The 16,195-nt window shown below is 48.0% G+C and overlaps 1 protein-coding gene across 5 annotated transcripts in view; it reads right to left on the reverse strand.

Annotated features, from left to right (window-relative positions):
- ZBTB7C (zinc finger and BTB domain containing 7C) overlaps positions 1–16,195 on the reverse strand; it is a 154,785-nt gene that overhangs the window by 110,214 nt on the left and 28,376 nt on the right. For 2 of the 5 annotated variants that reach the window (XM_059873604.1, XM_059873605.1), the window contains exon 3: positions 9,688–9,878. The exons of 2 other annotated variants lie outside the window; for them this stretch is intronic. In XM_059873604.1, coding sequence (XP_059729587.1) covers positions 9,688–9,711 — 24 coding nt within the window. In that variant the 5' untranslated portion in view covers positions 9,712–9,878. Of the gene's footprint in view, positions 1–9,687; positions 9,879–12,740; positions 12,890–16,195 lie in introns of those variants that run through there. One more of the 5 variants, XM_059873606.1, reaches the window with a different exon arrangement.

A 16,195-nucleotide genomic window follows, 5' to 3' on the forward strand; every position in this document is an offset into this window, starting at 1 on the left:
TTGAAAATGTCCCTGACCATGACAGGGGGATTGAAATTAGATGGTCTGGAAGATTCCCTCCAATGCAAACGCTTCCATGACTGTCCTCAAGGCACTCCAGAACTGTTTGCAGGAGTTCCTTAACAGAAGATCATGGAATGGTTTGGGTTGGGAACAACCATAAGGATGATCCAGTCCAACGCCCTGCCATGGGCAAGGACACCTTCCACTACCCCCGACTGCTCCAAGCCCCATGAACCTAGCCCTGGACACTTCCAGGGATGGGGCAGCCACAGCTGCTCTGGAAAACCCAGAACAATGAGCTTTTTCACCAAGTTTCACCACATCACAGTGACAGACAGGACATGGCCTGTGAGGCAGCCACACCAGATGTGATCAGAAGTTGGTAATTAACTCATGATGCACACAGCAGAGCAGCTTTTCTCGCAGCACATCCCAGCTCTGGAGGGACACCCTGAGGAAAAAACCTTACTCTGTCAATGTACAGGCATTTGGAGACACCCCAACAGCAGATCTCTTGACTGAAAAGGACATTTTTTGTTTGTTTGTTTTGAACCACTGGTTGCCAGTGCAGGACCTCACACTGGGCATCTGTCCTACCATGCAATTTGCATGACAGATGCTCTTTCGTCTTCCTAATTGTTGAAACAAAGTGGGTACTGAAAGAGGGCCTTTGAGGCTGGGAGGGGCTTCAAATATAGTCAGTGTCCAGCTAATTCTGCAGGGCAGTGTCTCCAGCTTCCTCCACCCCCTCCCTATTTATGTTACAGCCATCCAGGTCCATTTTTGCTGACTGTGTCCTTGCCCGCCCTCCCTCTGCCCTCTGCAGAATTTCATTAATCCCACTTTGCTGGCTATGGGGGGGACAAACATTCTCTTATTTTTATTTAATTCCTCCTCTCCCTCCCCAGGCTTCAAAAAACCTTCAGGGATCTCCCCCAGGTATCCACACATAACATCCCTCAGCGTGACCCAGGGAGAGGCAACATTCTGGGACCAAATGCTTCTGCTAGATCCTAAATCCTGGTACCAAACCAGCACCATTGGAGCACACTGAGCATTTGGCACCTGACTGCTGAGGACCAGGAGCCCAGCCTAGGACCAGCTGGATCTCACCATCATCACCACAGTGCAAACCTCTTCTAGGGAAAACGTAGCCCTTGAAGGCAGCAGGGTTAGGAGCCAGAGCTGCCAAAACAGAGTTCAAGTCCTGCAGTCACACTGGAGTGAGTCAGTTATGGAGGAAAGCTGGGGACAGATCTCAGCATCCTCCTCATCCGGCACCACCTTGCTCTGCACAGCACTGAAAAGATGGCTTTTCCCAGCACATGAGCTCTGGGGTGGTGCCTAAATGCTCCAAAGTACCAGCAGGAATGGCTGTGAGGAAGCCACCCAGGCTCCAGCTGCCTCCTCTCCCCACACAATCCTCCATCAGCAGAGACACGCTCCAAGGAGTTCGTCAAAAAGGGAATTGGAAAGAATAACATGCTCAACTCTTATTTACCTGGGTGGGAGTTCGGCACTTCATGCCATCAGTCCTCTCAGAAATTCCAGCTTAACTGCTACAATGAAAAGGAAATATTTTTCTACACTGGGGTTATTAGATGTTGCCATAGTGGCGTGCGTGGGTGTGCACTTCGATATTAGCTAAAGGCCCAGATCTGCAAAGATGCACATAAATCACTTGACTGCCATGAAAACAGCAAGAACAGTCATAAAATGACCCGAGTGCAGAGACCAGATCCACCCAGACAACTTCAGTGTGTGCTGCCGAGGCGTAAAAGAGGGAGAGAGATAAAGACGTATAAAATTTTTATTTCACCTCATGATGTTTCTGCACCAAGTATGTTTTTCTGTGCTGATGCAACACTTACTAAACTCTCCTTGACTCCTCACAGCTGTTATGGAGGGATGTGGATGGTGGCTGGGGCTCCCCACGCTCAGCCTGGTGCCCCTGTCTCTCCTCAGGGCAACAGCAGGGATCTGACCACTCACTCCAACAACTGTGATGTGCCTTTCCCAACCCGTTCTCTCTTCTTTGCCCCTTCTCTCACCCCCTCAAATAGCTGCAAAACAAATCAGCAAAGAGGTGGGGCTGGTCGTGGAGACCAGGGGTTTAAGCAATGGTAAAATAGGAGGCACAAACACATCTTTTCATGGGATGGAGTGGCTGGGGAGGAGGGAAGAGGCTTTGCTGAGAGATTTGAAGGCTGCCCACCCCTCACTTTCCACCCTTGGGCTCTGTCACTGCAACCTGGTCTAGTGGAAGGTGTCCCTATCCATAACAGGGGCATGGAACTAGGTGATCCTTAAGATCCCTTCCCACATAAACTATTGCAGGATTCTAGGATGGCTGGAGAAGACTTTGGGAACCGCTGCAGGGAGGGAGTTCTTGACCCTCTCTGTGCCACTGCCCAACTTCCATGGCAGCCCTGGGGACCTGTGGCTCAGCCCACGTGTCCTGCAGCACTCAGCTGACAGGGGTCTGCAGGCACACAGACAAACTCCCACCCATCAGCACTTACACACGGGCTCCGTGCCAGCCACACGGCACACAGCAAGATTGTCACCAGCACATGGTATCTCATTTGGCACAAAATCCCTCCACATAAAGCAAATGTGTAAAAAAAAAAAGATTTGAACCACAGCATCCCAGGCCAGCTCCCTGCTGCAGCTGCTCTGGCACCAACAGCCCTCACAATAAAAGCTTCTGTGTCCTGGTTTTATATTTTTCCTAAAGTGATGCTGGCTTATCTACTCTCTCCCACCCTACAAAGCTACACCTTACACTCATCCCCTCTGACTGCCTCCATAGCTCCTCCATGTGCTCTTTATGCAGGGACAATTAAGCTCTGCTCAACTTTTCCATTAACCCAAGCAGCCCTTAGTCATGTCTAACGAACTCACAAGTTGCTGTGCTTTTTAATTGGATCCAAGACTCGCGTCTGTCCTCTCAGACACATGCAAAAGGTCCAGTCCCTCAGTGCCTCGCAGTCAAACACCAGAGAGGCTGCTCCCTGTCCCTGCTCTGCGGAAGCTGGATGACTACATGAGATGCCAGACAGCTCGGAATTAGGTCCAGGATTTATCCCAGAAGTGTCTGGCTGCATAGAGATTGCAGGCACCCTCAGGATTAATTTGTTTAAAAGCATCCACCCATCTGCAGCTGGGTGGCAACTGCGTGGCGTGGCTCTACCATCACTGGTGTGTCTTGCACCACTGCAGATGTTTCCTCACTCGAGTCATCAGGGTCTCTGGCAAGCTATTTATTCTGAAGAAATCTAGGCACTTCAAATTATTCCTAGTCCTCCAACAAACCTGACCCTTACCCACTTCAAGGTTCAAGAATTACTGATGGGACAGAGAAAGAGGCAGGTCTCTGATTTGTTTCCTTGAGAAGCCAGATGAAAAATGTTACATGCAAACATGGCTTCAATCAATTAATTGATCATGCAATCAGTGCAAACATGGAAAAGTATGGTGCTAGCAGGCTTTGGGAGATTTAGAATCATAGAATCAGAGAATTGTCTGGGTTGGAAGGAACCTTAAAGCTAACAACCCTCATTCCACCCCTTTGTCCATTCCCTTTGTCACTTAAGGCACCAAAATAATCATCAGGGGAAAAGTTAATCAAGACCAATCAAGGCAAAGCCACCAAGCTGAGCTCCCTGAAGCATCTGGTGAGAGGAGAAGTGCTCACCCATTATTTTACTGTCTCAGGCTACCTGCAGACTCAGGGAGGTGCTGCTACGCTTGGATTCATGGAGATAATTTTGCAGTCACAGTCGTTAGGGATTCATTTAGAGCTTGCCTTTGTAAACCAGAGAGCTTAATAAAAAAAATGCATGCAAGTCTCTGCACCTACAATTTTCAGTACATCACCTGCCCAGGGCATCATCTCCACTCTAGTTTCAAAGGGAGGCATGATGATAGGAATATATGAACCTCATAAAGTCTGCATGAAAACAAGGGACCTCATCAAGTGAGAGCAACTAAGTGACACCACTACATGGAAAGCTGCAATGGGAGCCTGACACCTGACAACACCAGGCAGGACCCCTCTCCTGAGAGCTGCTACCAGCCCAGCACCCTGCCCAGTATGTCCCACACGGTATGAATCACCAGCCCAGAGCTTCAAAGGATTTGCTCCTTCGTGCACTGAACCCCATGTCCATGAGGATGCTTTACAGGAGGTTGCCCCAGTCTCATCCTCAGCCAGCAGAGCACAATCCAGCCCTTCATTAATGACCTGAGGCTGCATGGGAAACATCAGGGCATGAACTAGAATAAAGTCAGAGGGAGATGGCAAAGTAGAGGTGACCAGCAGGTGTTGCACCACACAACCTGCCCAAACACATCTGGAACAAAGAGATTCAAAACCCTGAATCTTCCCCGCCCTTCCTCTGCCTTACCCCACTCTGATCCTCTCTCCCTTGGTCTCTCTCCAGTCTGCAGCATGTGGTGACTGTAATTATGGTTCACCTCACTGCTGCACAGCCACACCACCTCCAGGTACTTAACTTCTTTTAATCTTGCTTCATGTTTCAGTCCCTACAGCCCACTCGTGATGTCTGCTACTCTTCTTCCAACACCCTCAATTCATCAATAGCCATGTCAGGCTTTGACCTCCAATTTTCTAACTGCTCAGTTAAACCACTCTGCCACTGGCCCCGCTCCTGCCTTTGTTAAAAACGAGGGGGGAGCCTCATTTGCTTTCTTATTTGATCATCACTTCACTTCTGTGGCGTGCACTCTGTTTCCCCGTCTTGAAAACCCATCAACCAGCCCCATTCCAGACTGGTGCTGGGGCTGTTGTTACCTTTAATGAGAGGAAATTATGGTTAATGCCTAATTTTAATTTTTCCCTCTCCTTTAATTTTTTTTCAATAGCTTTCCCAGAAAAAGCAGCTTTGGCAGAGTGCTGCCACCTGAATGCTAATGAACGCCGAAGGGACCCGACGTGTCTGCCTCCCTGCCAGACATCAAATTGATTTTCAAATTGCTTTGATGACATAAGGTGGTTTCACAGTTTGGACCTGTGTGATTACCTGAGCATTTATCTCAGTGGGCTCTTCCACTTACCTGCTTTAAAATAACCCAGGCTGCTGGATTGGACCTTTGTGATGGAGGTTATCGCCCCCCAGGCTGAGGCCAGATCACGGAAGCCCGGTCTGAATTTGGATAATTTGGATATGCCTGAGCAACAGCAAATGAGTGTGGAGGCCAGTCTGCAGCTGAGCATCAACTAAATCTTTAGCCTTCCAGTTCTGGAGGACAAAGAATACCCCAAAGAAGGTGGCTGTCCCATCCCTGGAAACATTCAAGTCCCGGTGGGATGAGGCTCTGAGCATCCTTGTCTAATGGAATATGTTCCTGCCCATTACAAGCACACTAGATGGCCTTCATAAACCAAACCATTTTATGATTCCAAAATATAAATTTGGTTCAGCGCTAGGAAAGAGTTTTGGCTGTCTAATGAAATTAAAAAATGAATTTCACTTGCGGAATTTCAACTGTTGTGCGTGAGCCAGGACAGCATCTGACTTACTGGCTGATGTTCACTCCTGGGCCAAAAGCATGAGGATGAGGAAGGAAGGACAATCAGGGAGCTAGAGGATGCTCTGAGAAGACAGGAGCTCCCCATGGAGACATTGCAGAGCTCAGGCACACTCATCTCTCCTTCCAAAACACTCACCCTCTGAGTGGATGCTGGATGGGAAGGAGGTGTGGCTGACAGAAGGAAAACATGATACAGGGGTGGCTGAGACTCTCCTCCACGAGCAAACACCCAAGCCCAGAAGGAGAGGAGCAGTACCTGCCAAAGGGAAACCTGAGCATCACATGGTGCCAGGCGGCAGTTTCAAGCCCATGGGAAAAGGCAGCAAAGCAAGGCCATCAAAATCACAACCTTGCCCCATTTTTAGGACAGGTGAACACGCAGGATTCCACTGAGCCTCGGTCTACTGCCTGCTGAGCAGAGACCAGGTCATTGATTCTGCCCAGGCCAGAGGGATGCAAGACAGCCACTGTGCCAGCTGGCATTAGGACTCAACTGAGATAAAGGCATAAACTGCTGCAGGCTGAACTCAGCCTCCAGATCAACATGGATCAGAGACTGGATTAAGGGGGAGTGAAGGGAAATACAAACCACTCGCATTAACCTGTGGGTAACATCAGCAGTGACCCCAAAGGTAGTATTTCTTTTATTCCCACGCACGGCTGTGTCTCGGTACGCACAACAGCTGGAATGCAAGGGGCTGGAGTGCAATTTATGGAGTGCTTTGTGATGACAAGGGATGAGGGGAACAGCAGGACAGTATTTATTATTACTATTTTACATTAAAAGGAGCACAGCTCATCGGTGGTTTACATTTCTGGGGCACCTTTCATCTCAAAAGATAACAGAAGCATCCTGCTAACAAGGGACAGGGGGTGGGTGAGCCAAAGTCTCACCACTGGATCTATCCAGGCTAATAAATATATACATACATACATACATATATATATATATATATATATATATATATATAAAAACCATATATATAACATATATATTAGGGACTAGAGAAATTCAAATTACCGCCTTTGAGTGCAGCCATTTACAGAATCACAAAAACACCATTCTCCCCAGACCTAGGGAGTGAACCCTTGCTGTGCCCACATGAAGATGCAATCAGCACTTAGCAGCATTTCTCTTCCTGCTTTGTATTGCCACACATGCACTCACCATTTGCACTGTATAAAGAAAAAAATAAATCACAGGCACCCTAAATAGGCTCTAGGGTGAGTTGTTGTTTTTTTTTTTTTCCCTTCAGCCAGACAAGCATTTGCTCCTTTGGCACAGATCCTGCTTGGTTTGGAGAAGGATAACTGAGGCACAGGTTGCAAGAGCAAGCCCTGACCATCCTGAAGACACTGCTTGGTGCACAAGCTGATGGATGGGAGATCTCAGAGTCCATAAGGGCTTCACACCTGCCTGTGGGTGTGTGGGTGGGAAATGCTCTTAACCAGATTTATTTGGTTTACGTGGCCAGGCTTTTTTAGTTGCAGGGTTGGCTTCTGTGAGGAGCTGCCAGAAGCTTCCCCCATGTCCAGCAGAGCCAACACCAGCCAGCTCCAGGACAGACCCCAACGCCAAGCCCATCAGGAATGATGGTGATGCCTCTGTGATAACAGATTTAAGAAGAAAAAAAGTTGTTGCCCAGTTTTAATTGTGAGCACAGAAGAGCAGGGGTGAGAACAAGTGAGAGGAACAACTCTGCAGACACAAAGGGCAGTGGAGAAGGAGGGGCAGGAGCTGCTCCAGGTGCCAGAGCTGAGATTCCCCTGCAGCCCATGGAGGGCACCAGGGTTGCAGAGATGCACCTGCAGCCCCTGGAGGAGCCCACAGCAGAGCAGGGGATGCCTGAGAGAGGCTGTGACCCTGCTGAAAGCCCATGGAGAGGGAAGCACATGCTGGGGCAGGGAAGGACTCCATCTCCTCTCCCTGAGCAGCAGCAGGACCATCAAGTGATGAACTGACCATAACCCTCATTCCCTGTCTCCTTGTGCCACTGGGGGAGGAGGGAGGGGTGGAAGGAAAGTGTTTTAAGGTCTGTTTTTACTTCTCATTATTCTGCTCTGATTTTGTTGTTAATAAATTCAAATAATATCCCATGCTGAATCTGTTTTAACCACAGTGGTGTTTGGTGAGGGATCTCTCATGGGTCTTACCTCAACTAATGAATTCTTCATTGTATTTTCTCTGCCCAGTCCAGCTGTGGAGGGGAGTGAGAGAGCTGCTTGGATGGGTGCCTGAAATCCAGCCAGGTCATCCCACTACACCAGAGGATATCTGAAGAGATATTGCCAGCAGATCAAGGGAGAGGACTTTTCCCTCTTCTCTGGTACGACCCCATCTAGAGTCCCACATAGAGCTCTGGGGTCCTCAGCACAGGAGAGATCAGGACCTGCTGGAGCCAGTGCAGAGGAGGGCACGGAGATGCTGCCAGGGCTGGAGCCCCTCTGCTCTGGAGCCAGCCTGGCACAGCTGGGGCTGCTCACCTGCACAAGAGAAGGCTCCAGGGACACCTCAGAGCCCCTGCCAGGGCCTCCAGGGGCTCCAGGAGAGCTGCACAGGCACTGGGCACAAGGCATGGAGGGACAGCAGCCAGGGAATGGCTTCCCAGGGCCAGAGGGCAGGCACAGATGGGATATTGGGAATGAGGAATTGCTGGCTGGGAGGGTGGGCAGGCCCTGGCCCAGGGTGCCCAGAGCAGCTGTGGCTGTCCCTGGATCCCTGGCAGAGTCCAAGGCCAGGCTGGACAGGGCTTGGAGAAACCTGGGACAGTAGTGGAAGGTGTCCCTGCCCATGGCAGGAGATGGGACAATATGGGCTTTAAGCTTTGGATCCCTTCCAATTTAAATCATTGGAGGGTTCTGTTATTCTCTCCCCACTGTTCAAGGTGGGAACATGTTCACCAACACAGTTGCAAACCCTGGTGCAGGAGGGACCTGCACAAAGTAGCCCAAGGGTGACAATTCAGCCTTGTTTTAGCATTAGGGCCACAGCAGCTAAAGCAAAACAACAGCCACCATGTAGAGCAGGAATACTTTTACACCATCAGCTACCCAAAACACTTCCAGAGCCCATCCAAAGTTTGCCACTGTCACAGAAAATGAATTTTACCTTGCACCCTCTAGCAAAGAGAGCTGCAGGTTGCCTTTTCCAGACACAGCTGCTTGCAGTATGAGTAACAGAAAATGTGTTTTCCCCACATATGGGCAACCATCTGAAAGCCCTGTTATACCAACCTGATGGCAGAACCAAACAAATGTTTGGTGACATTTCCCTATTGCTGTCTCGCAGTTAAATAAGCTTTAAAAAAAATCCCTTGCTTTGGTGCTGGCTAATTCTATTTTAACAGCATGAAAATCCTTCAGAGCTCAGCAGCAGAGACTGAAGCAAACCAGGTAAAAGTAACAGGGGAAGAGAAATGTAAACCCGAGCATCTCCCCTCTCCTCCAGAGAACAGCAGTGCCTTGCTGTTAGCAATTAAATAAACAAAAGCTACGAGGCTGCTGCCATCCCCCTGCACACAGCTCTTCCCAAACCTCGGATGTGGATGACAGCTACTGGATCCACACTGTGCAAAATGTTTCTCCAGAGGTTTGCGACCTCCATCTCGCCCGCCACGGCGTTGACAGCTCCCAGTCGCCAGTGGGCAAGGGAAATCTCCGGCAATTCCAGAGGGATCACTCACCCCTCCACACGTCCCAGCTCTCTCTGCCTCCCCCACCACCACACACTTGCTTTTGGGCTGCATTTGGAAGCTTAGCCTGTTAATTAGGGTAAAGGAAGTCAGCATTTCCAGTCCTGACCTCCAGTGTCCTCAGCTCCTTGGTTTGGTGGTGCTGCCGCTGCAGAAAGCCTGACAGTGTTTGGGCAGGACAGGGCTGCTCTATGCCCCGTGGGAGCAAATGATAACACAGCAGAGAATTACAGCCCCCAGACTGCCGAGGGATGGCTCAAACAGGGGAGCAAGGTGCAAAGGACTTCATGCTCTGGTCTGAAAAATCAGCAGCTTTTTCAGAGTAATTACTGGATAACCCTGTGATTTCTTTTCTTCCCCAATTTCATCTTTTTCCTGCCTATTGAATATTGCACAGTTTCCTCCAGAACACAGAATAAAATTAGTTGAGACTCACTGCGATGGGAAACTCTTTTTTCATACCAATTCTTCAGACCCAGGGGAACGACTACAGTGGAAAGGAGCTGAAGACAAAACCGAGCTGGGGGCTGATCCTCAAAGACCAATTAAGCCTCTGGCATCCTTCATTTTGATGATGCTCCTCCCTGGGCTCCAGCAGGCAGCATGATGCATCTCCTGCCCAAAATGCTAAGGAAAGAACACACATTACTGCCTGCAAAGAGGGTACATCAAGATCAATGGCTCACTGCAGACCCCAGCGTGAGCATGATGTCACTCCACCTCCAGACGCGTGGTAACAAGCCCTACAAAGGAAAACATCTTGCATCACCCAGATGTCTGTTGAACTTACCCTCCAAAATAAAAAGGGCCACTGACCTGAAAAAATCACACACTTTGCTTTTAGGAGGGTGGGAAGATAGCACTGACAGAGAATGGGCAGTGCAGCAGCCCAGGATAGGAAAATCATAGCATGGTTTGGGTTGGAAGGGACCAGGCAGTGCCGCCCCCTGCCATGGGCAGGGACACCTTCCACTACCCCAGGCTGCTCCAAGCCACATCCAGCCTGGCCTTGGACACTGCCAGGGATGGGGAATCCACCACCTCACTCTGCTGGGTGGGTTCAGTCAGGACAATGCTCCCCTAGCTGTGGTGCCAACTCCCCAAGGTGTGTCCTCCAGCCCTGGAATGATGCCGCAGTAACTCCTGCCAGTGGATTCATCAGGCCCTCACCTGTTTTTCTGTGGGGCCTAGTTTGGCCAGCAAGGGCTGGGATGCTGTCCTGGGCACCATGGGCAGCCCCACAGCTCTGCCATGAAATTCTGAATTTAGCATCACAACACATAATGGGCTGTTTATTCCTGCACGAGTTTTCTCCCAGTGATTTTCACAAATTCCAAACCAGAGTGTTCCAGGAGCTGGAAGAGGTGAATAATTTTTTTTTTTTTAATCTAATTAAATGTCCTACTTGTATTAAAAGTAGAAGGAAAATATCTTGAATCAATGGGAAACAGATCTGGGGGGAAGTGAAAGAGATTAGGCGCCACAGAAAATAAATAAAAGCTTGCCACCCCTCCAAATTTTGTTTGAATCAGAACTAAATTACTTAGTCCACTACCATCAAGACTTGTTTAATCTTTCCTCCTTCTAACTGTTAACTGTAATTCCCAAACAAAAAGTTGAAAAGCTTCATTGAGAAGCTGTCAAAAAGAAAATGTTTTGGCATTTCCAAAATGACACATTTTATTCTGACATTTCACTTGAAATGCCTGGACATTAAAAATAAATTAGCTCCCCCTGGGGATTTTCAACATATCCAGTTGCCAAATTCAATTTAAGCTTATGAATAGTCCAGGCTTTCTGAAATCCAACTTTTGAATTCACAGAATCCCAGAATGGTTTAGATTGGAATAAGGCCTAAAACTCATCCCATCCCACCCCTTGCCATGGGCAGGGACCCCTTCCACCATCCCAGGCTGCTCCATGCTCTTCCAACCTGGCCTTGGACACTTCCAGGGATCCAGGGGCAGCCACAGCTGCTCTGGGCAACCTGTGCCAGGGCTTTACCACACTCAGACGATGAAATTTCTTTCTAATATCCAGTCTAAATCTACTTTAATTAAATTACACTGGAAGTTCAGTTCAGTTTTGGTCCAGACAGTGACGCTGATACCCAAAACTTGATCTCCAGCCAACATCTCAGAATTATTTACACCTTATGAAAATATTATATATGAAGAGAATGAGTTAGCCTATGACCCAACAATAGCCTCTCAAATTATTTTAACATGTGTTTTTCTCCTAATATACTGCTGTCATTCATGGGGATTAATAGTTGTTATTAATCACCTCATTTGAAGGCACTGGAGAAAACCCCCCATGCACAAGCCAGAGGGAACATTATTTATCTGCTATCACCAACACATAATAAAAACAATTTCTGAGTAGATCTCACCTCTCATACACAGATGACCATGTCATGGCTTGAGTGATTTGCAAGGCTTTGGAGGCATGACAAAACCAGCCAGCAATGACAACCAAGGGTATCGTCTCACAGCCCCTCCTCAGATGAGTAATACTCATGCAGATAAGCACATCCATCAGCCTGAGGCCTTAGTGAAGACTCCTGGGGACACCACAGTGGTCACAGCCCTTCTGGCCTTCCAAGAGACTGCTGGTGGCACTCAGCAGGGACCCCAGAGCAGGAACCTGGCTGTCCAGCCTGGTGGAGCTGTCCTACAGCTGTGTTTCCAGAAGATGTCACACAGAATCACAGAAGAGTTTGGGTTGAAAGGGTCTTTAAAGATCATTTTGTTCCAATGCCAACCACCAAGGGAAAGATATCCACTATCCCAGGTTGCTCCAGGCCTCACCCAGCTGGGCCTTGAACCCTTCCAGGGATGGAGCAGCCACAGCTTCTCTGGGAGACCTGTGCCAGGGCCCCACCACCCTCCCAGCCAAGAATTCCTTCCCAATACCTATTCTAAATCTCTCCTCTTTCAGTTTAAAACTAAAACCATTTCCCCTGGTCACACCCAGTGTGGTCCCAATCCCGCTTGGACAGGCAATGGCTGAGGGAAACTTGCACCACTAGGCCCAAATCCATCACCATGCTGGTCTGACCTCGCTGGGTGACTGAGGGACCAAAGCCAGTTTAGGCCAGGAGAACCTGCCCCCAGCAGGTTCCACTTTTCCCAACAAGCAAGAACCTGCCCCCAGCAGGTTCCACTTTTTCCAGCCACCAGCAAGGCACCAACTTTTTCCAACAGCAAGAAATCTCAACATAGGATCAGCTGTGGAGACTCTAGGGGGATGCCTTCCCTGTTTTAACTTATCAACACTGCAGTTTACTCATATTGAAAGCATTTAGCACCAAAGACAGACCTGAGAATGGGACAGACAACAAACTTCCACTCTCCTGGATGTCTATAATATCAGGTCTAAACCAAAATATCCTTGCACTCTCCTGAGGAAGGCTACAGTGGGGTCTGAAATGTCGACTCTGCTCCAGCACCAGCTTCACATTGAACTGCACACTTAAGAAAAACTTACATGTTTATACACCTTGCTTGCACAGCACGGTGCTTGTAGGCTAGAGGCTCGAGTTCCTTCTTCTGATTCACTCCTTGAGTGAGTCAAACTATTTATTTGAACTCAAATCCACATGAGGTGCAGAACAGCTCAGGCTTCGGCTCGGTGCCAGCTGCACTCCCATTGTCCAGCATATAAAAGCAGGTATCCTGGCACGGACACAGGAGGTATGAAATACAGAAGATGACAAAACACTGCTTTTGTAAGACACCTGCAGAAAAAAGAACTAATGCAACAGAAAAAAAAAGGCAAAAAAGAAAACAGAAAGATCTATATTTTGCTTTTCTCTCCTGTTGTCCTTTCTCTGGATCCTTTTACCTCTTGCCTTTTTTTGAGGTTAGGGACTGAAGAACCAGCCTCTTCACATTCAGCCTTTTCTCCATTCCCCACACACTGCTGTATTTAATCCATGCCCTGAAGCTCAGCCAACATCCCTTATTAAATGAAGTTGGCTCCTCATCTGCTGAACTACAAAAAAAAATTAAAAAGCAATCTTATGAGAAATACAGGGCTTCTGGGAATCCTAAAATGATTTGTGTTGGAAGGGACCTTAAAGCTCATCCAGTTCCACCCCCTGCCATGGGCAGGAACACCTTCCACTATCCCAGGTTGCTCCAAGCCCCATTCAGCCTGGCCTTGGACACTTCCAGGGATCTGGGGACAGCCACAGCTGCTCTGGGCACCCTGTTTCAGGGTTTCCCCACCCTCACAGCCAAGAATTCCTTCCCAATATCTAATGTGAACCTGCCTTCTGTCAGTTTAATATTCCTAAGGAGGCTGCTCCTTTTCTCTGGACTCCTAAACTAAAAACACTGTTGGTATAAATTCAGATTGCACTTTTCACCAACTGGAATCCTCCAGCTGAAAACCAAGCTCGTGAAGGAAATCCCTTTAAGCACGCCAGGTGTGTTGGTACTGGACTGTGTTAGTACACTGCACTAAGGTGGCATATCCAAGGCTTGACACACATGCACTCTTCCAAGCAAGATGCACTAAAGGTTCCTTGACTCTTCTCTGCAAAGAAGAAGCCCTGGCCTTGTTGATTGGCACAGCAGATAATTCCAGTAACTACGCTGCTCATGTAGAAGTTCTCTGTCATTCCAGGTGAGTGGAGTATCCCCTGCATCCTACTGCACCAGGGGATTTCTCCCACCAATCCCACATCCAGAAACACCCCAGGCATGAGCAGTGGCTCACCTAAAGGAGCAATGGCAAGGAGGAGCACCAGGCTCTGGAAAAAGGGTGCTGGATAGATGTTTTGACATTTAAGGAATGACACAAATGTACTTTCTCTCAAGCAGTATCTGATGAGCTCTGCTCAAGACCACATGCAAGGAGCAACAGCCCCTGGAGTACAGTAGAGTACAAATGGTCTCTAACAGAGTATTTGGCTGTTACATCAGTATTAATCCCCTCAGCAGCTAAATTCTGGGAGGCTCATGAAATCTCTCTCTTTTCCCCGCTGTACCAGTGAAAGGTCTTCAGCAATTTCCATCCAAACAACTGTCCTTTGTGAATAACAGGACCATTCATGGAGTATAATTTTATGACCTCATTCAAGCAATTTTAGCCAAATTGTGCTTCCTCTCTTGAAGAGCTGCCTTTGGTGAGGAGAGATTGTTCACAACCACAGAAGCAGCAAAAATACATTCTTAACTTCCACAACTTCCACAACCTGGTCTTTTTTTTTTTTTTTGGTCATTTATTTCCAAAATACCTGCTGTCTGTCAGCATGATGCTTCTCCTCTGACAGAGCCTATAACCATCACTCAAAGATCATGGCATCTCAGAAACGTTCAGGGGAAAACGAGAGAAAAAACTCCCTGGGTACATAACTGAAGTTTTCATTTGAGGATATGGGGTGGATTAACTGAAAGAAAATTAAATCAGCTCTAAGGTCTCAGCTCTCTGCTGATACAAGCAGGTGTAAATTCCAACACAGAGCCAAAGCCACATCCACACCCATCTCTCTGAAAGCAGCAGGATTATCACTGCAGGAAATAACCTCACAGAATGGTTTGGGTTGGAAGGGACCTTAAAGCTCATCCATTCCCCCTCCTGCCATGGGCAGGGACACCTTCCACTACCCCACGCTGCTCCAAGCCCCATCCAACCTGGCCTTGGATGCTTCCAGGGATCCAGGGGCAGTCCAAGCTTTTCTGGGAAGCCCATACCAATGTCTAAGTGCATATTAGGATGCAGGGAAGACTGCTCTAATCACTAGGCTGACAAGGGACAAAATATCCTTTAAAATTAAGGTGGGACAGGTCTAGGGTGGTTTGATAGGAAAATGAAGAAATAGCTATCCTGGATCTATGCCCCATTGCTTCCCCAGTGTTCTCTCATATTTGCATCCCTCTGCCTGTCTCCTCTCACGTGGTGAACTCTCCAGAAACTCTCCAGGATTTTCTTTCCACGCTGATAGCATCCTGCATTCTCTCCTGGAGATGCAGCCGGGAATCCCACCTACTGCCAGGACCTATCTACAGAGAAGAGGCTTTTATCTCCTTTAAAACCAACCTTTTATCTCCTTTCCATCCCCAAATTTAACACCAGGCTTTGCTTTACACCAAGATCTGTATCTTAAGTCATTCCATGTCATCCCGTTCCACTTACCACAAACACTGTCATAATGAAAGCATAAAAAAGAAGGGAGAAATAGAAAAGGAGAGATCCCCCCAGCACGTATCTGTGAAAGGAACCATTCATGTGCCTGTAGACAAGCAGAAAAGAATCCACCAGCTGAAGAAGGGACACCAAAATGGCAGCATGAGGGAGTTTTAAGAACAAAAAGGAGAGGAAAAACGGCCAGAATACAAGAAACCACTTTCCAAGCTACTGAAGACAGAATAAAACACAAGAATAGCTTCTTCTCTGGCCTCTGCCTGCAGCAGGCCAGCAACAGACTTGAACAAAACCCTGGTTGCATTCCAGGTCTGATGCATTTAAGGAAGATGTGTGCTGTCCCTAAAAGACCCTGGCACTCCAGGCACAGCACACACTGCCACAGACACCCTTTGGCTCTCACAGTTACTAAATTTACTAAAAAGCCAAAGCAAAACTGCATTTCCCAGCAATAAAACCCCCTCTCTGATGGCATCACTGGAGATCCCACTTGTGCATTAATTCAGAGGCTGCCCATTACCTATTAATTAGAGGACACTATTATGCAAATAATGACAATTAATTAAATCTTCACTTATTAATCTAATACAGTCTCTTCTTTGCTGGTCTCAAATACACCCCAGGTAAGCAGCTACAATTTTTTAACTATAAAAGTGGCAGTCTATGGGCTGACACTTCTTTAAAGAATGTCTTTAATATCAAAACAAAGTATTGCACATCTCCTGAGTGCAACTGCAATAATGAGATGTTAAACCAAATCTCTCCCAGCCTGCTGGGCTGAGGGAGAGGGG

Source organism: Haemorhous mexicanus, chromosome Z, assembly GCF_027477595.1.
Source record: "Haemorhous mexicanus isolate bHaeMex1 chromosome Z, bHaeMex1.pri, whole genome shotgun sequence".
NCBI lineage: Eukaryota > Metazoa > Chordata > Aves > Passeriformes > Fringillidae > Haemorhous > Haemorhous mexicanus.